Source organism: Oncorhynchus clarkii, chromosome 11 (genome assembly GCF_045791955.1).
Source record: "Oncorhynchus clarkii lewisi isolate Uvic-CL-2024 chromosome 11, UVic_Ocla_1.0, whole genome shotgun sequence".
NCBI lineage: Eukaryota > Metazoa > Chordata > Actinopteri > Salmoniformes > Salmonidae > Oncorhynchus > Oncorhynchus clarkii.
The window spans coordinates 19,206,988-19,234,548 of NC_092157.1; the positions used below are offsets into that span (position 1 = coordinate 19,206,988).

Consider the following 27,561-nt stretch of genomic DNA (forward strand, 5'->3'; position numbering starts at 1 on the left):
TATATTCACGACACAAAATAATTGATTAAAACACACTGTTTTGCAATGAAGTTCTGCAGTAGCCTCAAAAGCACTCTGTTGGGTAATATCATGGTGTAACTGGTGGAGAGCTAACTTCCGTCCTCCTCTAGGTACAGTGACTTCAAAACAAAAACCTAAGAGGCTCATGGCTCTCACCCCCTTCCATAGACTTACACAGTAATTATGATAACTTCTGGAGGATGTTCTCCAACCTATCAAAGCTCTTGCAGCATGAATTGACATGTTGTCCATCCAATCAAAGGATCAGAGAAGGAATCTAGTATTGAAAACATAAGCTGCAGCTAGCTAGCACTGCAGTGCATAAAATGTGGTGACAAGTTGAGAAAGACAATAGTTGAATAGTTTTGAACAAATTAATTTCTGCAAAAATGCAGGAGAAGCAAGAGAGAGCGAGAGAGAGACAGAGAGCTAGCTATATTTCATATTTTTTTAACTTTCACTTACTTAGCTAGCATATGCAGCAAGCTAGTTTAGCCTACTCAAACACCTGGCTCAAACAGAGAGGGATGCTATGTTACCTAACTGGCTATGGCTATCCAACACTGGAACTCTTCCAAGTCAAGGAACATTTATAAATGTATTGCCACCGGGGCCTGCCGGGGGATAATTGCTAAACAGCTTGCTAACTGTCCACTGTACTGAATGATTGTAGCGGGTTTACTAACGTGTTAATTCTAGTAGCTATGATGCCTTGACGTTAGCTAATACGGTGACAACGATGTAGGCTGTGTGTAACAATTAGCGGTTATGATATGAAGGTGTAGCTTGAAAAGTTTGTTTCGCCTGGTCACAGAGAGCTGATGTTTTGTGCCCCTTGTGAAGGGAAAAGGTGTAGAGGAGGAGAGCGCGTAGGTGAGAGAAGGAATTATCCAACGATCAAAGGGATCACGATCACAGTATGAAAGTGAACTGTGTTTGCATGTGATCAGGGGTGTATTCACTCTGCCGTTTCTGTTGAAAAATGTTTCTTAAATGGAAGCAAACTGAACAAACAGGGATAAACATACTCAAATTTGTCCAATAGAATCTCTCATTTGAAACTCTTGGACTAATGATTACACCCTAGATCAGCTAAATGCAGGCAAGATTGTGCCATGTGGTATTGAATGTGTCAATGTCTGTCACCTTGATTACTCAAATTTCTCTCAACCTACAGTGCCTTGCGAAAGTATTCGGCCCCCTTGAACTTTGCGACCTTTTGCCACATTTCAGGCTTCAAACATAAAGATATAAAACTGTCTTTTTTTGTGAAAAATCAACAACAAGTGGGACACAATCATGAAGTGGAACGATATTTATTGGATATTTCAAACTTTTTTAACAAATCAAAAACTGAAAAATTGGGCGTGCAAAATTATTCAGCCCCCTTAAGTTAATACTTTGTAGCGCCACCTTTTGCTGCGATTACAGCTGTAAGTCGCTTGGGGTATGTCTCTATCAGTTTTGCACATCGAGAGACTGAAATTTTTTCCCATTCCTCCTTGCAAAACAGCTCGAGCTCAGTGAGGTTGGATGGAGAGCATTTGTGAACAGCAGTTTTCAGTTCTTTCCACAGATTCTCGATTGGATTCAGGTCTGGACTTTGACTTGGCCATTCTAACACCTGGATATGTTTATTTTTGAACCATTCCATTGTAGATTTTGCTTTATGTTTTGGATCATTGTCTTGTTGGAAGACAAATCTCCGTCCCAGTCTCAGGTCTTTTGCAGACTCCATCAGGTTTTCTTCCAGAATGGTCCTGTATTTGGCTCCATCCATCTTCCCATCAATTTTAACCATCTTCCCTGTCCCTGCTGAAGAAAAGCAGGCCCAAACCATGATGCTGCCATCACCATGTTTGACAGTGGGGATGGTGTGTTCAGCTGTGTTGCTTTTACTTTAAACAACACTTTTTATGGATATCTTTAAGAAATGGCTTTCTTCTTGCCACTCTTCCATAAAGGCCAGATTTGTGCAATATACGACTGATTGTTGTCCTATGGACAGAGTCTCCCACCTCAGCTGTAGATCTCTGTTCATCCAGAGTGATCATGGGCCTCTTGGCTGCATCTCTGATCAGTCTTCTCCTTGTATGAGCTGAAAGTTTAGAGGGACGGCCAGGTCTTGGTAGATTTACAGTGGTCTGATACTCCTTCCATTTCAATATTATCTTGCACAGTGCTCCTTGGGATGTTTAAAGCTTGGGAAATCTTTTTGTATCCAAATCCGGCTTTAAACTTCTTCACAACAGTATCTCGGACCTGCCTGGTGTGTTCCTTGTTCTTCATGATGCTCTCTGCGCTTTTAACGGACCTCTGAGACTATCACAGTGCAGGTGCATTTATACGGAGACTTGATTACACACAGGTGGATAGTATTTATCATCATTAGTCATTTAGGTCAACATTGGATCATTCAGAGATCCTCACTGAACTTCTGGAGAGAGTTTGCTGCACTGAAAGTAAAGGGGCTGAATAATTTTGCACGCCCAATTATTCCGTTTTTGATTTGTTAAAAAAATTTGAAATATCCAATAAATGTCGTTCCACTTCATGATTGTGTCCCACTTGTTGTTGATTCTTCACAAAAAAATACAGTTTTATATCTTTATGTTTGAAGCCTGAAATGTGGCAAAAGGTCGCAAAGTTCAAGGGGGTCGAATACTTTCGCAAGGCACTGTATATTGTAAACTTTCATTCAACACCACAGTGCCCACAAAGCTCATCAGTAAGCTAAGGACCCTGGGACTAAACACCTCCCTCTGCAACTGGATCCTGGACTTCCTGAAGGGCCGCCCCCAGGTGGTAAGTGTAGGCAACAACACATTAGCCACCCTGATCCTCAACGCGAGGGCCCTTCAGGGGTGCATGCTTAGTCCTCTCCTGTTCTCCCCGTTCACCCACGACTGCGTGGCCAAGCACGACTCCAACACCATCATTAAGTTTGCTGATGACACAATGCTGGAAGGCTTGTTCAACGACAATGACGAGACAGCCTATAGGGAGGGGGTCAGAGACCTGGCAGTGTAGTGCCAGGACAACACCTCTCCCTAAACGTGAGCAAGACAAAGGAGATGATAGTGGATGACAGGAAAAGGAGGGCCAAACACACCCCCATTCACATTGATGGGGCTGTAGTGGAGTGGGTCGAGAGTTTCAAGTTCCTTGGTGTACACATCACCAACAAACTATCATGGTCCAAACACACCAAGAAAGTCATGAAGAGGGCACGACAACATCTTTTCCCCTTCAGGAGACTGAAAAGATTTGGCATGGATCCACAGATCCTCAAAAAGTTCTACAGCTGCACCATCGAGAGCATCCTAACCGGTTGCATCACCGCCTGGTATGGCAACTGCTCGGCATCGGACCGTAAGGCGTACAGAGGGCAGTGAATACGGCCCAGTAAATCACCGGGGCCAAACTTCCTGCCATCCAGAACCTACTGTGCCTTCCTAAACTATTCAGACCCCTTGACTTTCTCCACATTTTGTTATGTTACAGCCTTATTCTTATTCTAAAATGTATTTCTTTTTTTATCCTCATCAATCTACACAAAATACTCCTAAATGTGACTTGTTTCAGGCATATGTTGCGGGTCACTACTTAACAACAGATCCATTTGAACATAAAGTTGTTTTTTTATCAATGTGCGTTTTTCAGCATGAATGCCTTCTGGAACATGGGAACTTTCATATGCCTTAATAACAGACGTGTATGCCATCTGTAAATACCAATACAATTGTTAAATTACGAGCCTAGTTGGTTTAGTCACAGAAAAAGTGTGTAACCGTCCCGCTAGCCATGATTGGCTGAGGTAAGGAGTGGGCTGGACATGCCGAGAGATGAGTTCAGGTTGGTGTACCATAGAGCACACTTCTGTCTATTTGAGCTGGTCAGTATGTGTAGGTAATTTTGTCTAATACAGCTAGTTTAAATGTATCGCGTAGTAGAACTGCATAAGTGTTGCTCTCCACTTTCTGGAGGACCGAGTTTTGAAATCAGTGGAATTAGATTATGATAGCTAAAGAGAAAACACCTGTCTCCGGATTACATCTTCAAACTAAGGGTAAATATAGCATCTGTGACAGGAAGAAGTACAGTGCCTTGCGAAAGTATTCGGCCCCCTTGAACTTTGCGACCTTTTGCCACATTTCAGGCTTCAAACATAAAGATATAAAACTGTATTTTTTTGTGAAGAATCAACAACAAGTGGGACACAATCATGAAGTGGAACGACATTTATTGGATATTTCAAACTATTTTAACAAATCAAAACTGAAAAATTGGGCGTGCAAAATGATTCAGCCCCTTTACTTTCAGTGCAGCAAACTCTCTCCAGAAGTTCAGTGAGGATCTCTGAATGATCCAATGTTGACCTAAATGACTAATGATGATAAATACAATCCACCTGTGTGTAATCAAGTCTCCGTATAAATGCACCTGCACTGTGATAGTCTCAGAGGTCCGTTAAAAGCGCAGAGAGCATCATGAAGAACAAGGAACACACCAGGCAGGTCCGAGATACTGTTGTGAAGAAGTTTAAAGCCGGATTTGGATACAAAAAGATTTCCCAAGCTTTAAACATCCCAAGGAGCACTGTGCAAGCGATAATATTTAAATGGAAGGAGTATCAGACCACTGCAAATCTACCAAGACCTGGCCGTCCCTCTAAACGTTCAGCTCATACAAGGAGAAGACTGATCAGAGATGCAGCCAAGAGGCCCATGATCACTCTGGATGAACTGCAGAGATCTACAGCTGAGGTGGGAGACTCTGTCCATAGGACAACAATCAGTCGTATATTGCACAAATCTGGCCTTTATGGAAGAGTGGCAAGAAGAAAGCCATTTCTTAAAGATATCCATAAAAAGTGTTGTTTAAAGTTTGCCACAAGCCACCTGGGAGACACACCAAACATGTGGAAGAAGGTGCTCTGGTCAGATGAAACCAAAATTGAACTTTTTGGCAACAATGCAAAACGTTATGTTTGGCGTAAAAGCAACACAGCTCATCACCCTGAACACACCATACCCACTGTCAAACATGGTGGTGGCAGCATCATGGTTTGGGCCTGCTTTTCTTCAGCAGGGACAGGGAAGATGGTTAAAATTGATGGGAAGATGGATGGAGCCAGATACAGGACCATTCTGGAAGAAAACCTGATGGAGTCTGCAAAAGACCTGAGACTGGGACAGAGATTTGTCTTCCAACAAGACAATGATCCAAAACATAAAGCAAAATCTACAATGGAATGGTTCAAAAATAAACATATCCAGGTGTTAGAATGGCCAAGTCAAAGTCCAGACCTGAATCCAATCGAGAATCTGTGGAAAGAACTGGAAACTGCTGTTCACAAATGCTCTCCATCCAACCTCACTGAGCTCGAGCTGTTTTGCAAGGAGGAATGGGAAAAAATTCCAGTCTCTCGATGTGCAAAACTGATAGAGACATACCCCAAGCGACTTACAGCTGTAATCGCAGCAAAAGGTGGCGCTACAAAGTATTAACTTAAGAGGGCTGAATAATTTTGCACGCCCAATTTTTCAGTTTTTGATTTGTTAAAAAAGTTTGAAATATCCAATAAATGTCGTTCCACTTCATAATTGTGTCCCACTTGTTGTTGATTCTTCACAAAAAAATACAGTTTTATATCTTTATGTTTGAAGCCTGAAATGTGGCAAAAGGTCGCAAAGTTCAAGGGGGCCGAATACTTTCGCAAGGCACTGTATATACAGTGGGGAGAACAAGTATTTGATGCACTGCCGATTTTGCAGGTTTCCCTACTTACAAAGCATGTAGAGGTCTGTCATTTTTATCATAGGTACACTTCAACTGTGAGAGATGGAGTCTAAAATGCAAATAAAATGCAAATGAATTACTTAAAAATCATACAATGTGATTTTCTGGATTTTTGTTTTAGATTCCATCTCACAGTTGAAGTGTACCTATGATAATAATTACAGACCTCTACATGCTTTGTAAGTAGGAAAACCTGCAAAATCGGCAGTGTATCAAATACTTGTTCTCCCCACTGTATAGGTAAGATGGTCTAGCTTGCTACATTTTCAGATATTACACATTTTTCATTTTGACAGAAAGTTGTTTTCATTTTAAGTTAAGGTGTATTGTAAGCTAGCTAGCTAACATTAGCTGGCTGGCTCGCTAGCTACGTTACATGTATTATCTTATTATTCATATCTCAGAGCCATTTGCTTTGCTAGTTAGAACCTAATGATAGCTAGCTAACATTCAACCTGGTTGGTTAGCTACCTGCAGATTCATGCAGGGTAGTAACGTTATGAGTTGGGATTATGCTAGCTAGCTAGCTATATGTCTTAACAAAATACTCCACTATGCAAGTAACCATTTCAATAGAAAGTCACTGCGACAACTGTTGATAGACGTAGCTGGTAAATACGCACTGGCTATCTACTCCGGTGTCAGTAAACGTTGGCAAAAAAAGCGTAAATTGTTGCCAGCAGCACAGTTGCAGTCACCAATGCTCTGGATAACATGAAAACAGCCTAACCAGCTCTGCTGGGCAAGTTAAGTTTATCAACCTGCTCTGCTGAGGTTAAAAAAGTTTATCAACTTTCTTAGCAGAATTACTTTCCCATTGTTCCACAAATGCAGTGTATGATATACAATTTTGTAGCTCTGTGTCTCCGCGTTTATCCAATGTAAAAATCACCATTTCAAATTTTGTTAAGTAAGACTAAATTAAGGCGGTTGGTCACAAATGACAAAGCGGAAAACAGTAGCTGTGTTCGAATACCCATAATAACATACTGTATACAACATACTTAATGAGTATATACTACATACTAATTTTAGTATACTGTAACTGAACGGTTTCGATTTAGTTGAGCGTACTTCGCCTGTCTACCAGAAGTTGATGCTGTTGCTATGCAACTTCTTGCTAGCTTGTTAGCATAGCACATTACTAGCTAGACGTCTTACGGCTTCATTAACAATGTCCATTAAGAACGCACAACGACTATACCACTTAGCTAAGCTAAGAATGACGTGAATAATCAATCATTGTGTTCGTAAATTCACTATGACTATCTACTCCGATTTCAGAGCACTCTCGTCTGTGTTTTTATTTTAATTTATTTCACCTTTATTTTATATTTGAGATTCTTCAAAGTGGCCACCCTTCGCCTTGATGACAGCTTTGCTTTGGTATTCTATTTAACCTTTATTTAACCAGGTAGGCCAGTTGAGAGCAAGTTCTCATTTACAACTGCAACCTGACCAAGATAAAGCAAAGTGCGACAACACAACAACACAGAGTTACACATAAACAAACGTATAGTCAATAACACAATAGAAAAATCTATGTACAGTGTGTGCAAATGTAGAAGAGTTGGGAGGTAAGGCAATAAATAGGCCATGGAGGCGAAATAATTACAATTTAGCATTAACACTGAAATGACAGATGTGCAGATGATGATGTGCAAGTAGAGAATAGAGATACTGGGGTGCAATAGAGCAAGAGAACAAGTAACAATATGTGGATGAGGTAGTTGGGTGTGCTATTTACAGATTGTCTGTGAACACGTACAGTGATCGGTAAGCTGCTCTGACAGCTGATGCTTAAAGTTAAAGAGGGAGATAGAAGACTGCAGCTTCAGTGATTTTTGCATTTCGTTACGGTTATTGGCAGCAGAGAACTGGAAGGAAAGGCGGCCAAAGGAAGTGTTGGCTTTGGGGATGACCAGTGAAATATACCTGCTGGAGCGCGTGCTACGGCTGGGTGTTGCTATGGTGACCAGAGAGCTAAGGCGGTGCCAGAGGGCAGAATAACTGATGAATTTGCAAACGCTCAAAACCCGTTGACTACGGCCGGTGTCAGTAAACATCGTCAAAAAAACATTTTTTTTTTGCCAGCAGCACAGTTACAGTCACCAACGCTCTGGATAACATGAAAACAGCCTAACCAGCCCTGCCAGGGCGATAAAATGGTCAGAGTGAGGTGTTCTCTCATTTGTGTCTGGAAATAATTAGCAAGCCAGCCAACGTTAGCCAGTTAGCTTGGGTGCTTGACTGCAGTTGTGAGACAAGAACGCTCAGATCAACCAGAGTGTCCAGTGTGCGCTCTGAACGCTCCAAGAGTGAAACGCAATTCATGAACACACAGTTGGGTAGTTTGTTAGATAGCATATAGTTAATATATAATATAGTTATATAGCTCCAGAGTGGCGCAGCGGTCTAAGGCACTGCACCTCAGTGCTAGAGGTGTCACTACCCTGGTTTGAATCCAGGCTGTATCACAACTGTCTGTGATTGGGAGTCCCATAGGGCAACGCACAATTGGCCCAGCGTTTGGCAGGTGTAGGCTGTCATTGTAAATAAGAATTTGTTCTTAACAGACTTGCCTAGCAAAAAAATTTTTAAACATACTGCTGTAATGCTAAGCGGTTCGTAAGGATAGCGCAGCTAACAAATTGTCAGCCAACGTGTGCCTTATTTGAAAAGTCATTGCTCAACATTTTCTAAACATTTGTCATAATTAGTTAAAGCAATACATTTGTATCTGGTCTCGTCGGACTTCGGCTGCATATTTTTCGCCATTTTCTTCGAATCTGAAAACGTTGTGGAGCCACTTCTAGAAAGAATTCATTGGCAGGCCCAAAAAGCACGGAAATAGTGTCCACTGTTTGTATACTTTGTAATTTGGCGAATGTAGTACGACATCTGTTGGCATACTAACTATATCCATACTTTGACCAATAAGCATACTACATACTCAATTGACGTCACAAATAGTATGGTTAGTGTGGTTAGTATGAGTATTCAAACACAGCAAGTCATTTAAATTGTTTTTGCAAATGTAATAAAAATGAATAAACAGAAATACCTTATCTACATAAGTATTCATAACCTTTGCTATGAGACTCGAAATTGAGCTCAGGTGCATCCTGTTTCCATTGATCATCCTTGAGATGTTTCTACAACTTAATTGAAGTCCACCTGTGGTAAATTCAATTGATTGGATATGATTTGGAAAGGTGGACACCTGTCTATATAAGGTCCCACAGTTGACAGTGCATGTCACAGCGAAAACCATGCCATGAGGTTGAAGGAATTGTCCATAGAGCTCCGAGACAGGATTGTGTCGAGGCACAGATCTGGGGAAGAGTACCAAAACATTTCTGCAGCATTGAAGGTCCCCAAGAACACAGTGGCCTCCATCATTCTTAAATGGAAGGAGTTTGGAACCACCAAGGCTCTACCTAGAGCTGGCCGCCTGGCCAAACTGAGAAATCGGGGGAGAAGGGAGGTGACCAAGGACCCGATGGTCACTCTTACAGAGCGCTAGAGTTCCTCTGTGGAGATGGGAGAAACTTCTAGAAGGACAACCATCCATGCAGCACTCTGCACACACTAGAGTGGCCAGACAAAAGCCACTCCTCAGAAAAAGGCAAATGACAGCCCACGTGGAGTTTGACAAAAGGCACCTAAAGATTCTCTGGTCTGATGAAACCAAGATTGCTCTTTGGCTTGAATGCCAAGCGTCATGTCTGGAGGAAACCTGGCACCACCCCTACAGTGAAGCATGGTGGTGGCACATCATGCTGTGGGGATGTTTTTCAGCGGGAGGGACTAGAAGACTATTCAGGATCGAGGCAAAGATGAACGGAGAAAAGTACAGAGTGATCCTTGATGAAAACATGCTCCAGAGCGCTAAAGACTGGGGGCAAAGGTTCACCTTCCAACAGGACAACAACCCTAAGCACACAGCCAAGACAACGCAGGAGTGGCTTTGGGTCAAGTCTCTGAATGTCCTTGAGTGGCCCAGCCAGAGCCCGGACTTGAACTCGATCGAACATCTCTGGAGAGACTTGAAAATAGCTGTGCAGTGACGTTCCCCATCCAACCTGACAGAGCTTTAGAGGATCTGCAGAGAAGAATGGGAGAAACTCCCCAAATACAGGTTTGCCAAGCTTGTAGCGTCAAACCCAAGAAGACTGGAGGCTGTGATCACTGCTTCAACATAGTACTGAGCAAAGGGTCTGAATACTTATGTCAATGTGATATTTCAGTTTTTATTTGTAATAAATTAGCGAACATTTCTAAAATACCTATTTTTGGAATTATGGAGTATTGTGTGTAGATTGATCAGGGATTTTTTTGTTGTGGTTGTTGTCAATTTTAGAATAAGGCTATAATGCAACAAAAGTCATGGGGTCTGAATACTTTCTGAATGCACTGTATATACTAGGCGGTGTCAGAGGAAGGCCACAAAAAAGGTCAAAGACTCCAGTCACCCAAGTCATAGACTGTTCTCTCTGCTCCTGCTTGGGTAACGGTCCTGGAGCACAAAGTCTAGGACCAAAGGCTCCTTAACAGCTTCTACCCCCAAGCCATAAGACTTCTGAACAATTAATCGCATGGCCACCAGGATCTTTGTTTTTACATTGCTGCTACTCATTGTTTATTTTCTATGCATAGTCACTTTACCACCACCTACAGTACATGTACAAATGACCTCGATGAACATGTACCCCCGCACATTGACTCGGTACCGGTACCCCCTGTATATAGCCTCATCATTGTTATTTTATAGTGTTTTACTCTAGTTTCTTTAGTAAATATTTTCTTAACTCTATTTTCCTAAAACTGCATTGTTGGGTAAGGGCTTGAGAGTAGGTAAAATACAATTTGATTTCAGATTGTAGCAACCTCATGATGTTTGGTATATTGAACATTTGAGTATCATGTAGTAGCCTAAACCTATCGATGTTATATAGCTGGGTGAATGGAAGATGAGTGACAGTCACTCAATAAGCTATAATAGAAATAAGGCCATGCTCATAAAAAACATTTATCATCCTCCCTCATCTTAAACGGGACTGACCGCCTCTGCTGTCTATGTATCTGCCATCATAACTGCCCATCCAGTGACTATTTCTGTGCCATGTATCACACCAAGATCTCATGGTTTGATCAATTTTACTTCAGATTGTGCTCCAAACGTTACATTTCAAAGTGTTTTAGACAAGCCTGGGTTGCTCCTCCTGCTGCAGCTTCACCCCCAGAATGCACCACTGGTGTCGCCGATGCCTCATGGCTGGTTAAGTTGAGGCATTCATTCTGAATGGTTAAGTTAAGAATTAAGGTTTGAGATAGGATTTAAAACAAAAACAACTCCACAGTTATGCTTAGCCATTAATTCCGAATGGCTAAATTTAGGGTTAATGTTTGGGATAGGGTAAAATAAATTAAAATAAATAAAATCACAATGAGTGCCTATCACTGGGATTGAGCACGCGACGCTCAGACCCGGAGTTTGCGGCTTACGCCTAGCATCTGCCACCCCAATCCACAATGCCCTAACAAAAACGCACTAGCAAAACCCACAACGCCCTGACACATAATCAAACATGCATTACATGAAAAAAAATACTTTACAATTTACATACATTTAGGGCTCTATTCAATCTGCAAATCAGCATTTTGTATGTGCAACAGTATCTTCTAAATCAGACAGGAATAGGCGAAGCATGAATATGTTAGCTACATAAAGTAAGGGAAAGCATTTAATGTAGACAAATATTATAGGATCCCTGGGAAACAATGACCAAAATGTTGGTTCCTACCCTGTCGCAATAACTCCTCCCTGGCTTTTTTAATTTGTTGTAATGTCATACAACACTGTTTTAAATTTTCCACTATTATATTCTAGCTATATCATTTTGTGTTTTGATCTAAATCACAAGTAAAAATTTCACAATTGCAATATTTGGTTAAAAATAAGGCCTATATTTTTCCCCATATCCTGCAGCCCTACGTGGCAGCGTAGCAATTATCTCAAATGAGTTCAGGAAATGCATAAAATGTTAAAATATAGTGATATTTTGGCCATAACTTTACAAATACTGTAGGTAAACCCTTTCTCACACACTGAAACTCTCTTTCTTTCATCACGCTCTTTCCTCACTCACTCTCCCTAGTGTAGAGAGAGTAGGCTGGGTCGGTTCTGTGCTCAACTAAGAGAGAATTAAGAGGACATTATGCAGCGCAATGTCACTCCTCCATCACTGTCATACAAACATATATAAACACACACACACACGGTAGCATATGGGTTGGGTCCGTGAGCACACCCAAGTCACACCATTGGCTCCGAGGCTGTCCAACAACTCTGCAGAGGTGACAGGGACATCCTTCAGTGTGTGTGTGTGTGTGTGTGTGTGTGTGTGTGTGTGACAGGCACTAGACTGATGTTTGATTTGGCGAGGGATCTGACACGGTACATCCTGATATGATTTAATTATCGAACTTTCGTGCCTGCTGGGCGTGTGTGTGTATGTGTGTGTGTGTGTGTGTGTGTGTGTCGGCTGAGTCAGTGAATAAATCCCGGTGTTGGCAGTCCATCCAGAGAGCAGAGCGTGTCTGGCATGGTGAGCAGCACCAGCCTCTATGTGGAACCCTATTTATAAAGGCTTTTCCTCACTTAAAATCGGCTTAACAAACTTTAAGTTTTGCATTTGAAACTTGAATGTGTGTGTGTGATGGGATATGTGTGTGTGTGTGAGCTGACATCTATTCATGGGGGGTTATGTGTGAACACACTATCCTTGATAGTGGCCCTACTGTTCATAATCCATACAGCACAAGGTTCCAGGTCTCAACATACAACCATGAAGGTAATCCATGTCTCTCTACTGAGATGGAACATACTGGCTTCTCTGACTTGATACAGTATCTAATAAGTCCTAAAGAAATAACTGGCCTTCTGAGAGGATGTCATTAATGTGCACACACACACACACACACACACACACACACACACACACACACACACACACACACACACACACACACACACACACACACACACACACACACACACACACACACACACACACAGATGTCTGCCACTGGATGTACTTAATCACTCAGGTATACACTGCTAGGTTTATAAAGTCAGTAATAAAGCCTTTACTATAGATGGAGCCTTACACACTATACAGTATCCACACATACACAAGCAGAGGGAATGAGGCAGAGAGGAAGGGGAGAGAGTTGGAGGCTGAAGGGATAGAGAGTGTGTGTGTGAGAGAGAGAGAAAAAGAGAGAGGGAGATGGAGAGACAGAACGAATGGGGAAAATGAAAAGAGATAAATCAATGGAAGCTATTCCGTGGCTGACTCATGGTAATGAAAAGCAATTTATTAGCCCACTCTCTCTCCTTCTGTGCCTCTCTCCCTCCATCTCTCCCTCTCCATTGCTCTCTCCTTCCCCTTTACTTTGGCTGTGACCTGATCCCATTCTCTCCATTAATACCTACACCTTTTCTGTCATCAGATGCTAACGATTGTCAAAAACACTCGTTTAGGGGTCATGTTTGTTTTCGCTCCCTTGTTTTCTACACTTCCCTCTCATTTGCATATAAATCACGGGGTCGTTCCTGTGAGGCCGAAACTCGTGTTGTTACACCTACTGATATGATATACCTGCATGGTTCATATTCACCTGGCATAGGTATCCTCAACCTCTTCCTCTCTGGCTCTCTATCCTACTCTCTCTTTTTCTGCCTCTCTTCCCAGCCTGTCTCTCCCCCTCTCTCTTTCTTTATCTCCCTCTTCTTCCTCCCATCCTGTTCTCTCTCTATCAGCTTTGGTCTGGGTGACTAAAGTTTAAACCTAGCTGACAGGGTAAATAGAGGAGAGAGAGAGAGAGAGAGACAGAGCGAAAGATTGAGAGAGCTTCCCAAGAACCGCACCTACCTCCTCCGGAGCACTACGCTGGAAATCCCGGATCCTGCCAGGCGTTTCTCTCCCAGTGTTCTCTCATCTTTGAGCTGCAGCCCTCTTCATTTCCCTCAGATCACTTGAGGATCTGATGTCCAGGAGGGCTCTTGCCTGGGCTACGGAGTTGTGGGAGCAACAATCCACAGTTGGCCTCAGATTGGAGGAGTTTGTGGCAGAGGTACGGAAAGTGATTGATTCTCCGTTGTCTGGGAGAGAGGCTGCTCCAACTACGTCAGGATTCCTGTAGTGTGGCAGACTACACAGTGAATTTTCGCACGTTGGCGGCAGAGAATGCCTGGAACCCAGAAGCCCTGTTCGACGCGTTCCTTCACGGGTTGTGGGAGGTGATTAAAGACGAGAGCTGCCCTTGGACCGTGACTTCCTCATTGCCTTCACCATCCGGATCGATGGGCGGCTACGGGAATGTAGGAGGGAGAGGGAGTCTGTTCCACCTAGCATCCGAGGAATCCCGGGAATCCTCAAAGCCCACATTTCCGTGTGGATCCGATGTTGGCCAAAGTCTCTCGGAGGTCACCGAGGGCTGTCGAGTCGTCCCTCCGGAGCTCATGCAACAGGGCAGGGCTAGATTGTCTCCTGCTGAGCGCAAACTTAAGACCGAGAGCTGTCTGTATTGTGGACTGTATTGTGGAGCTACGGGACATGTTTTATCTACATTCCCATTAAAGAACCAGCCTCATTGAGGAGGTACTAGTATGAGTACTCTGGTGAGCCATGCGGGAGTTTCCAATCTTCCATTGCTTGTACCCCTGTCCATGCTACTCTGTTGTGGGGTAACCAGTCCAAATCTCTTTGGGTGCTCATAGGCCGACTAGAGCTTTATGGACACTACCCTGGTGTCGGAGCTGGGAAATCTCCACACAACCCCTCTCCATTCCCATGGAAGTAAGAGCATTGGATGGGCACTCTATTGGCAGAGTCACCCACAACACTTGTCCCATTAACCTAAGAGTTTCGGGTAATTACAGTGAGTTTATGCAGTTCCTGGCCATTGAAACCCGTGGTTTTGGGGTTTTCCTGGCTCCAGAAGCACAATTCCCTGATTGACTGGGCTACTGGTTCTATCATGGGTTGGAGCACGTTTTGCCATGGGCATTGCCTGAAGTCGGCGCTGCCTCCCCTGGGATGTCTTCCTGTGGGCTTGGGGAAAGCCCCAGACCTCTCCGCCATTCCCGTGGAGTACCAGGACCTCCGGGATGTTTTCAGCAAGGCCCGTGCCACCTCGCTTCCTCCGCATCAGCCGTATGACTACGCCATCTACCTTCTTCCAGGCACTACACCGCCTCAGGGGTGGCTTTATTCCCTGTCAGGTCCGGAAACCAAGGCGATGGAGACGTATATTGAGAACTATCTGGCTGCAGGGGGCATCCATCCTTCTGCCTCCCCCGCTGAAGCAGGGTTCTTCTTTGTGGAGAAGAAGGACAAAACCCTGCGTCCGTGTATTGACTACCGGGCCTGAATGACATCACGGTTAAAAAACGTTACACGCTTCCACTCAATGCCTCAGACGTTGGAGTGGGGGCTGTTCTGTCCCAGGGTTCGGCACAAGACCAAAAGCTGCAAGCTCGATGGGCCCTGCTATTCACCTAATTTAACTTCACCATCTCCTACTGCCCAGGATCCAAGAATGTGAAGCCGGATGCGCTGTCACACCTCTATTGCCCCCCTGCTACACGGTTATCCTTACCGTGGTGGACCAGTTTTCCAAAGCTGCCCACTTCATCCCTCTCCCCAAGCTACCCTCAGCCAAGGAGACGGCCCAGCTCATGGTGCAGCACGTCTTCCAGACCCATGGACTTCAGGTGGGCATGGTCTCCGACCAGGGTCCCCAGTTCTGGAAGGCATTCTGCATGCTCATTGGGTTGTCGGCCAGCCTGTCCTCCTGGAGACGACTCTTCGCTGCCTGGTCTCCGCCTAAACCACCACCTGAAGCCAGCAGCTGTGTGGGTAGAGTATGCCTGCAACACCCGGCCACTGGTCTCTCGCATTTTGAGTGCTCCCTGGGATATCAGCCCCTGCTCTTCCCGGAGCAAGAGGAAGAGGTCAGCATACCCTCGGCCCAGATGTTCCTCCGCCGCTATCACTGTACCTGGAAGAGAGCCCGGTCGGCTATTCTCAAGACCACCTCCAGGTATCGACGACAGCCACTGAACCCCGGCTCTCTGTTATTGTCTCGGTGAGAGGGTATGGCTGTCCACTCGGGATCTGCTCCTCCAAACTGTCCCCCTGTTTTATCGACCCTTTCCCGAACTCCAAGATCCTTAGCCCCTCTGCTGTTCATCTTTCTGTTGCCCCGTCACCTCTGTAGACATCCCACTTTTCATGTGTCCAGGATTCAACCTATGTCTCACAGCCCTTTGTCTCCTGTTTCCAGGGCCACCCCTCTCCCTCATCCGCCAACCGGCGGACACGGTGAGGCGCCTCCTGAAGGTTTGGCCGCAGGGCAGGGGATTCCAGTACCTGGTTAACTGGGAGGGTTATGGCCCGGAGGAGAGGTGCTGAGTCCCCACTAGGAACATCCTGGACCCAGCCCTCATTGCTGAGGTACATTGCCGGCATCCTGGGCCAACCAGGTATGCGCCCAGGAAGGACACCAGGTGGGGTCCCTAGGTGGGCTCCCTAGGTGGGCTCCCGACAGGTGGGCTCACCTGTCTTTGTGCTTGTCTCCACCCCCCTCCAGGTCTCACCCATCTTCCCATTATCCCCTGTGTATTTATACTTGTGTTCTCTGTTTGTCTGTTGCCAGTCCGCCTTGTCAGGTTTTACCAGCATTCTTTCTGCATTCCTGTTTCTCTAGTTCTGCTTCTAGTTTTTCCCGGTTCTGACCATTCTGCCTGCCCTGACCCCGAGCCTGCCTGCCGTCCTGTACCTGTCTGAGTCTGACCTGATCACGAACCTCTGCATGCCCTAACCCCGAGCCTACTTGCCGTCCTGTACCTGCCTGATTCTGACCTGATCACGAACCTCTGCCTGCCCTCAACCTGCCCTTTGCCTGCACCGTGTTTCTAATAAATCTTCTGAGAACTGTTCTATTCGCCTCCCGTGTCTGCATCTGGGTCATATCCTGAGTCGTGATACTGGGTGTGTCCCGCCTCAGATGGCTGGCCAGTGTCCTCAGCCCAGAGAGCCATCTGTGGAGATGCCTGAACAACTTTATGAAGCAGAACACTCCTGAGGAGAGACAGGGCGGCACCTCGAGAAGACACACACACACATACATTATATCTACACACCACACACACACGCAAATTGTCCTACCTTATCATTCTTTCCAACAAGAAGACCAAAATGGTCCAAAATGATTTCCAATAATATTACAAATGAAACACACTGAGATAATAAAATGGTTTCATTTTCATCTACACACATTTCAGTCATTTAGATCTATTTCTGGCCCTGGTCTTTCTGTGAGCTCAGATGAAGGAGTGAGGGATGGTTTCTGACAGAAGGAAGACAGTGTCTGCATCCCAAATAGCATTATTTTCTCTATATAGTGCACTCTATTTAAATCAGAGCCCTACGGGCCTGGTCAAAAGTAGTGCACTATGTAGGGAATAGGGTGCCATTTGGGATGCAGTCTGGGAAAGGTTATAGAAGTCTCCCTGAATACAGCGGAATCTCTGATCAGCCACACACTAACATTACATCTGTTAATATCCAGACTGAGATATTGAGTTGGATGGGTTATAAAGCCTCGTCTGCATCTAATAAAATTCTCCTGTCACTCACAGAATACCAGCTGCCAAGCCTCATCTGAGCAGACATGCCAGGGAGACATCAAACAAACACACACACACACTAACACACACACGCTGACACCTGCAACACACACATCCACACACGCACGCTCACACACATACACATTCACATAACCCACACACACACGGTTAGTGATTAGACAAAGCTTAGCAAGGCGAAGCCGTCACATATGGGGAGTAATCACATTATTACACAGGCAGTAGCGCAGACGGCAATCACAATATCACACAGGCAGCTAGGAGAACGACTGCCAGCTGGGTTGGTCCTCAGCCAGGCCTGATGTGTGGATTAGAATCGAGGCTACAAACACACACACATTCAATGCACACATAGACACACACACACAAATTCAAGCCCCTGCATACACACGATACACATGCAAACACACACATACACAGTCCTGGAGAGATGACACATACAGGCTCAGTGTTCTACATGAGATTAACACACAGAATGCAGATCACGCTGAGTCCATAGAACAACATGGACATGCTTCACTCACTAGTTTCTCTGACAGAAGATTGGATAGCTGTAGGCCAATCAGCTGACCTTACCAATGATTGGTTATGGTGTTATGTCATTGGAGTGGATCTGCATTTATTAGAGTACATCTCTGCTTTTAACATGGGAGCACACAATGTCTGAGTTTGGAACACACACACACATTCGTATGCATGCACAAACACACTCAACACACACAAACACACACCATCTCTTCCGGCGCCAAGTAAAATTGCGCTCGACGAAATGGCAGCAGTTTTACAAGCGCCCAACCAGTTGTGTTATTCTGGGTTTTTTTCTCGTGTTATTTGTAACTTATTTTGTATATAATGTTTCTGCCACCGTATCTTACGGCAAAAAAAGAGCTTCTTGGATATCAGGACAGTGATCACTCACCTCGGATTAGACAAATGTTTTTGCTTCAACAAGCAGGAAGCAAGTGATTTTCTGCTAACACCCGACAAGGCCAACATCTACGTTATTGGCAAGAGGAAGAGACGCAGGTACAGAGGACACAGAGCGGGGTGCTTCGTAAGGATCCGCAGAAGGCAAATGGAAAAGCTGCCTTTACCGTCAATATTACTCGCCAACATGCAATCATTGGACAATGAATTAGACGAGGTACGATAACTGTAATATCTTATGTTTCATGGAATCTTGGCTGAATGATGACATTCTGCCAAAAATGTGCATATTTGTAAACAACAAATGGTGTAGCTGGTGCAGCTAGATTATGCTCGCCTGAAGTTGAGGATCTTATGATAAACTGCAGACCACACTATTTGCCAAGAGAGTCCTCAGCTATACTTTTCGTGGCTGTTTATTTACCACCACTAAGACTGCACTGAGTCAGTTGAAAAAGGAAATAAGCAAAAAGGAAACCGCTCACCCAGAGGCGGCGCTCCTAGTGGCCGGAGACTTTAATGCAGGGAAACTTAAATCAGTTCTACCTAATTTCTATCAACATGTTAAATGTGCAACCAGAGGGAAAACAATTCTAGATCACCTGTACTCCACGCACAGAGAAGCGTACAAAGCTCTCCCTCACCCCCCATTTGGTAAATCTGACCACAATTCTATCCTCCTGATTCCTCCGTACAAGCAAAAATTCAAGCAGGAAGCAACTGTGACTGGGTCTATAAAAAAGTGGTCAGATGAAGCAGATGCTAAACTACAGGACTGTTTTGCTATCACAGCCTGGAACATGTTCCGGGATTCCTCTGATGGCATTGAGGAGTACACCACATCAGTCCCTGTCTTTATCAATAAGTGCTTAGAGGACGTTGTCCCCACAGTGACTGTACGTACATACCCCAACAAGAAGCCATGGTGCTAAGCAGGCCCAACAGGCAACAATTCGCACTGAGCTAAAGGGTAGAGCTGCACCAGTCTGGGAAGACTGAATCTGCAATAGGTAAGCAGCTTGGTTTGAAGAAATCAACTGTGGGAGCAATTATTAGGAAATGGAAGACATACAAGACCACTGATAATCTCCCTCGATCTGGGGCTCCACGCAAGATCTCACCCCGTGGGGTCAAAATGATCACAAGAACGGTGAGCAAAAATCCCAGAACCACACGGGGGGACCTAGTGAATGACCTGCAGAGAGCTGGGACCAAAGTAACAAAGCCTACCATCAGTAACGCACTACGCCGCCAGGGACTCAAATCCTGCAGTACCAGACATGTCCCCCTGCTTAAGCCAGTACATGTCCAGGCCCGTCTGAAGTTTGCTAGAGAGAATTTGGATGATGCAGAAGAAGATTGGGAGAATGTCATATGGTCAGATGAAACCAAAATATAACTTTTTGGTAAAAACTCAACTCGTCATGAATGGAGGACAAAGAATGCTGAATTGCATTACTGTGAAGCATGGGGGTGGAAACCTCATGCTTTGGGGCTGTTTTTCTCCAAAGGGACCAGGACAACTGATCCGTGTAAAGGAAAGAATGAATGGGGCCATGTATCGTGAGATTTTGAGTGAAAACCATCAGCAAGGGCATTGAAGATGAAACGTGGCTGGGTCTTTCAGCATGACAATGATCCCAAACACACCGCCCGGGCAACGAAGGAGTGGCTTCGTAAGAAGCATTTCAAGGTCCTGGAGTGGCCTAGCCAGTCTCCAGATCTCAGCCCCATAGAAAATCTTTGGATGGAGTTGAAAGTCCGTGATGTCCAGCAACAGCCCCAAAATATCACTGCTCTAGAGGAGATCTGCATGGACGAATGGGCCAAATACCAGCAACAGTGTGTGAAAACCTTGTGAAGCCTTACAGAAAATGTTTGACCTCTGTCATTGTCAACAAAGGGTATATAACAAAGTGTTGAGATAAACTCTTGTTATTGACCAAGTACTTATTTTCCACCATAATTTGCAAATAAATTCATTAAAAATGCTACAATGTGATTTTCTGTTTTTTTATTTTTTTTTATTTTGTCTGTCATAGTTGAAGTGTACCTATGATGAAAATTACAGACCTCTCTCATCTTTTTAAGTGGGAGAACTTGCACAATTGGTGGTTGACTAAATACTTTTTTGCCCCACTGTATATGCATAGTCACTTTAAATATACATACTACCTCAATTAGCCCGACCAACCAGTGCCCCCGCACATTGGCTATCCGGACTATAGGCATTGTGTCCCGCCACCCACACACGCCAACCCCTCTTTTAAGCTACTGCTACTCTCTGTTTATCATATATGCATAGTCACTTTAACCATACCTACTTGTACATACTACCTCAATCAGCCTGACTAAACGGTGCCTGTATGTAGCCTCGCTACTGTTATAGCCTCAATAGTGTATATAGCCTCGCTACTGTTATAGCCTCAATAGTGTATATAGCCTCGCTACTGTTATAGCCTCAATAGTGTATATAGCCTTGCTACTGTTATAGCCTCAATAGTGTATATAGCCTCGCTACTGTTATAGCCTCAATAGTGTATATAGCCTCGCTACTGTTATAGCCTCAATAGTGTATATAGCCTTGCTACTGTTATAGTCTCAATAGTGTATATAGCCTTGCTACTGTTATAGCCTCAATAGTGTATATAGCCTCGCTACTGTTATATTCTCAATAGTGTATATAGCCTCGCTACTGTTATAGCCTCAATAGTGTATATAGCCTCGCTACTGTTATAGCCTCAATAGTGTATATAGCCTCGCTACTGTTATAGCCTCAATAGTGTATATAGCCTCGCTACTGTTATATTCTCAATAGTGTATATAGCCTCGCTACTGTTATAGCCTCAATAGTGTATATAGCCTCGCTACTGTTATAGCCTCAATAGTGTATATAGCCTCGCTACTGTTATAGCCTCAATAGTGTATATAGCCTCGCTACTGTTATAGCCTCAATAGTGTATATAGCCTCGCTACTGTTATAGCCTCAATAGTGTATATAGCCTCGCTACTGTTATAGCCTCAATAGTGTATATAGCCTTGCTACTGTTATAGCCTCAATCACTGTCATTTTTACTGTTGTTTTTACTTCTGTTGTTTTTATTTCTTTACTTATCTATTGTTCATCTAATACCTTTTTTTAACTTAGAAATTGCACTGTTGGTTAGAGCCTGTAAGTAAGCATTTCACTGTAAGGTCTACCTACACCTGTTGTATTCGGCGCACTTGACAAATAAACTAATTTTATTTGTTAACAGTCAGAAGAGTCAAACTTCAACCCTTTCCTATCAAATCAAATTAAAATGTATTTGTCACATGCGCCGAATACAGTGAAATGCTTACTTACAAGCCCTTTTAAGTTGCAGTTTTAAGAAAATACCTAAAAAAAGTAAGACATAAGAATAACAAATAATTAAAGAGCTGCAGTAAATAACAATAGCGGGGCTATATACAGGGGGTACCGGTACAGAGTCAATGTGGAGGCTATATACAGTGGGGTACCGGTACAGAGTCAATGTGGAGGCTATATACAGGGGGTACCGGTACAGAGTCAATGTGGAGGCTATATACAGGGGGTACCGGTACAGAGTCAATGTGGAGGCTATATACAGGGGGTACCGGTACAGAGTCAATGTGGAGGCTATATACAGGGGGTACCGGTACAGAGTCAATGTGGAGGCTATATACAGGGGGTACCAGTACAGAGTCAATGTGGAGGCTATATACAGGGGGTACCGGTACAGAGTCAATGTGGAGGCTATATACAGGGGGTACCGGTACAGAGTCAATGTGGAGGCTATATACAGGGGGTACCGGTACAGAGTCAATGTGGAGGCTATATACAGGGGGTACCGGTACAGAGTCAATGTGGAGGCTATATACAGGGGGTACCGGTACAGAGTCAATGTGGAGGCTATATACAGGGGGTACCGGTACAGAGTCAATGTGGAGGCTATATACAGGGGATACCGGTACAGAGTCAATGTGGAGGCTATATACAGGGGATACCGGTACAGAGTCAATGTGGAGGCTATATACAGGGGGTACCGGTACAGAGTCAATGTGGAGGCTATATACAGGGGGTACCAGTACAGAGTCAATGTGGAGGCTATATACAGGGGGTACCAGTACAGAGTCAATGTGGAGGCTATATACAGGGGGTACCAGTACAGAGTCAATGTGGAGGCTATATACAGGGGGTACCGGTACAGAGTCAATGTGGAGGCTATATACAGGGGGTACCGGTACAGAGTCAATGTGGAGGCTATATACAGGGGATACCGGTACAGAGTCAATGTGGAGGCTATATACAGGGGATACCGGTACAGAGTCAATGTGGAGGCTATATACAGGGGGTACCGGTACAGAGTCAATGTGGAGGGGGTACCAGTACAGAGTCAATGTGGAGGCTATATACAGGGGGTACCAGTACAGAGTCAATGTGGAGGCTATATACAGGGGGTACCAGTACAGAGTCAATGTGGAGGCTATATACAGGGGGTACCAGTACAGAGTCAATGTGGAGGCTATATACAGGGGATACCGGTACAGAGTCAATGTGCGCGGGCACCGGTATCGCCTCTCCTTCTATCTCTATCTCTGAATAATGTAATGTGTAATAATGTAATGCATCATTATCTGCATTGTCTACGAAGCTACCACACACACACAGTCTGAATTTAGTACCGCTCCGTTCCACTGTCTCTTGCTCAGAGCTGTTAGCATACAGAAGCTAACTCTCATGCTAATCACATACTGACGTCCTCTCCTCGGCCCCCTCCTCCCTCCTTCCTTCATTCTCCTACCTCCCTCTTTTCATTAGGTACTCTTTCTCGTCTTCTGAACCATTTGCCAATAGTTTTGGCATCCCAAGGTCATACTCATAATTGCCAAACATAATTTAACTGTTTTTGGACAATCTAGGGCCGTGGTTGTACTAATGTACTAATTAATTAACTAATTAACACTGGAACATTAAAGTACGCTCCCATGATGACAGTTAGTGTGGGCACGCATGCACACACACACACACACACATACACACATGCACAAACACACACACAGGACAAACTAATTATCCTCTCAGCTCATTTTAAGGTGTCAAAGAGTCAGAGGGTATCACAGATTAATGTGTCCCCCTGAGAGAATACTTATAAAGAGAGTTCCACCCTGGGAGCTAGCTGGCCATTCTACACACACACACACACACACACAAACACCCACGCACGCACACACGAAAAACGAATTATGCTCTCAGCTCATTTTAAGGTGTCAAAGAGTCAGACGGTGTCACAGATTAATGTGTCCCCCTGAGAGAATACTTCTAAAGAGAGTTCCACCCTGGGAGCTAGCTGGCCATTCTACACACACAACCCCCCTATCCCAACACACTCACACACACACCACACACACACACAGACAGGTGTGTTACCTGATGCTGCTCATACTTCCACCAGTCTCAGAGCCCAGCTTGCATCTCTCCAACTGGGTGGCTACAATCTGTCTTTCTGCCTCCAGCTCACGGGTCAGTCTCTCAAACTGCAGCTCCTACAGGGGAGAGAGACAGGGAGAGATACACACACATGAAAACCTCTAAAACCTTTTTTTTGTGGGGGGTAGGGGGTTCTACTAAGCTAACATATGTAATTGTTTTATGGTCATACCATGGATCATTTAGCTGTTTAATTTTGAATTGTAGGACCCCTGTATGTATAAAAAAATAATTCAAATGATTTGATCAAATGTTACATTTGGCCTTTACAACTCTAGCCCATAGAAACGCAATGAATAACACATTCATAAATGGCCAGAAAAATACAGTAAAAAAAAGATGTAAGGTTTTGAAGTGTCTTTCCTATATCTAGGAGATAAAAGAAAACTCAGGAAATATTCATGTTTTTTGGACACATATTTAACACCGTTTTTTGTTGGCACAAAAAAACTCCATACTTACATTCATTTGTATGGGCTACCTTTAGGTCATAGAGCAAATCTAAGGACACCATCGTGTTTGTGGGAGTCTCCCCTTTCCATAGTGGGGTCATATTTATTTGTAGCCCAAACAGTTTGGACGCTACAGACAGAAGTTGGCACGTCGGCGGTACTAACTTCAGACGAGTCCCGTGGGGCTTTTGGAGGTCGTGGAGCAAAACAGAGAATACCATCAGGTTCATACGTGTCTCATCTTTCCATAGAGTGGTCATATTAGTTAGAAGCCAAACAGTTCGGACACTACAGACGTTTCTGTGAGAAGACCCATTTTTGTGATGTCTCCTGGTCTGACAAACAGCGCTGTAGCTCTGTCACTTTCCACCGCAGATGCAGACGGCCGACATAGGCAGATGCGGTGGATTGAGACACAGCCCATGCAAAAAAACAGATATCGCTGGCTTAAACTGACAGATTTTGATGAGGATTTTGTTATTATGTTAATTAGATTGACACGCGGGGTGCGTCAATAGACTCTTAATTATTAATACACAGATCCAGCACCCAGTACTACACACAGATAGACACATATCACGACAATGTACGGCCTTTTCTACTCGGAAGGTCTTCAAGGGGAGTATTGCGTCCGAATGTGTGTGCTGGTGTGCCTGTACATGTGTGTGGTTTGCAACAGCTGATGCATTAGGTGGTTAAGTGGCTTAATGGTGGTTCTTCATATCAGTCTCAAAAGCCATCATCTACAACCCAGACTGATGAGGCTCACAGAGGACACCGACCTGTGTGTGTGTGTGTGTATTTGGTTTAATCACGACCAGAAGCGGATCGATAGTACACTGATCTCTACGCCTGTGAAAGGGTTTGTGCGTATGTGTGTATGTGTGAAATAGATTTTTGAAAGCCATTTGGGCGGGTGAATGAGTTGATCCCCAGCCACAATCTGAAATCTCACCCAAAATCCGTTCTCTTTCTACCGACCCCAACACATCAGCCCAGTACACCCCCAGCTCAAATCCCCATCCTCCACTACCCCTCATCTCCTCTCCCCAGTCCTTTCACCAACTCTCCTCTGCTTTCCTCTCTACAGCTCTGCTCTCATCCCTCTATTCTTGCCCGTCTTTCCACCATTCCTCACCTCCCCTCTACTTTCCTCTGTTCCTCACCTTTCTCCTTTCCTTTAATCGAGACAGAGACAGAGAGAAAGCTCAAACTAAAAGCAAAAACAAAGCTCAAAATGCAAACAGACCAGAAATAAACGATTATTCCAAATCTTAACTCTTCTACCAACTAAGATGAACATCAGCCCCCCGCCCACAAAAAAAATCCCTCAAATCTCAGGCCCAAACAACATCCTTAGCCTAGATTTATCAGCACATGCACCATAGGCATGAGTTTAGAATAGTCCTCTGTGAACTGCGTGACCCTGCCGTCACGTCTGTGTGTGAGTTTTTATGTGTGTGTGTGCACACGAAAGAGAACAGGTTTGAATTGTGTGAGTAACGTAAAGGTGTGTGCCTACCAGACCTGAATAGAACAGCAGAACAACTAGTCACAAAGGTCACTATAGCATCATTAGAATCCCCCAGAAACCCCTCTAACATCGCTCATCAGCCCAGTGACTCCTCCAACACACACACGCTCACATGTGGACGTACGTGCATGGATGCACCAAACAGACACACACACACACATACAAGTTCACAGCTTTTTTCACAGCAAAAGGAGCAGAGAAGTATTTGGAAATGGTAAGTGCATTTGGGGTGAAATTACAGTTAAATGTGTTTGAGATGAAGATTAAATTGGCAATGTTTCTGTTTATAAACCTAAATCTGGTGTCCCTGTGCGTGGTAATAGAGTCCTTTAATTAGTCCTATTTCCCATTCAGGACAGAGTCCCCCTGGTGTTAGGCTATCAGAGAAAAGTGGTCAATCTGCAGCTAATAGCAGACGGTTTTGGGACAGAGAGAGAGTGTGGACATTAAAATGATAAGTGACCTTCTACTTTAAAGCAGAAGAGAGAGAGAGAGGGAATGAAAGGGGACTTGCTCTCATGCATAAAAAACACAGTCAATGAAATCATTTCCTCTTTTTCCTCTCCTCCACTCTTCCTCTGCTCCCTCCACTATCTTCTTGCGTGTAATTATATAGGTTTCAAGCCCTTGACCACTTATTAGCACACGCACTATAGGCATGAGTTTAGAATAGTCCTCTGTGAACTGCGGCAGGGTAGTGGTGGCAGGGTACCCTAGTTGTTAGAGTGTTGGACTAGTAACAGAAAGGTTGCAAGTTCAAACCCCCGAGCTGACAAGGTACAAATCTGTCGTTCTGCCCCTGAACAGGCAGTTAACCCACTGTTCCTAGGCCATCATTGAAAATAAGAACTTGTTCTTAACTGACATACCTAGTTAAATAAAGGTAAAAAATAAAATCAGGTGAGCTAGCTCAGAATTGTGACATTTCTGGGGTCCCCGAGGAGAAGGTCTATCCGTAGACACTTCGAGGTTTTGTTTTGCTTCACGTTAAGTTCATGTCCGTTACTGAATAATTTACGAGTCTTTATCATAGGAGTTGAGTGACATGAAGACCCCTCCATAGAAGCTGTGTGTAATGTGTGTCTGAGTTAGTGTAGTGTATTGTTACCAGCTCTGGGGCCTGTAGGACAAGGAGACAGGTCTCTCTCTCTCTCTCTCTCTCTCTCTCTCTCTCTCTCTCTCTCTCTCTCTCTCTCTCTCTCTCTCTCTCTCTCTCTCTCTCTCTCTCTCTCTCTCTCTCTCTCTCTCTCTCTCTCTCATATAAGTGTTTTGATCCTGCAGGTTGGTCTCATGGCCCATCTGCTGTTGCCTCACCTAAGAGGGTGTGGTCTCCAACTGACACACACACACAGTGCACCTGTATCGATGCGGAGCCCCTACACACACCTGTGTTATTGTTCTTTTCTGACTGCAGGATTCAGTTAACATTTCTTAGTTCAATACATACATATCCTCTGCCATGCAGGACAATGAGACAGTCAGTAGGCTAGGGCTGTGGGGAGAGTGTATTTCATTTGACACTGTTAGTTGTGTATCTAGTGGTCTCTGCTGTACTGACCAACTCATAGAAAAGGTCTACTTTTGAAGGATAGGTTGTTATGAGTTGGAACACACA

General features: G+C 44.3%; 1 protein-coding gene across 1 annotated transcript in view; it reads right to left on the reverse strand.

The window, feature by feature from the left end:
* The window catches only part of LOC139420325 (catenin (cadherin-associated protein), delta 2a), a 383,017-nt gene that overhangs the window by 222,927 nt on the left and 132,529 nt on the right, over positions 1-27,561 (reverse strand). Inside the window, exon 3 of the mRNA XM_071170302.1 lies at positions 23,901-24,016. Within this exon, the coding sequence (XP_071026403.1) occupies positions 23,901-24,016 (116 nt within the window). The remainder of the gene's footprint in view (positions 1-23,900; positions 24,017-27,561) is intronic.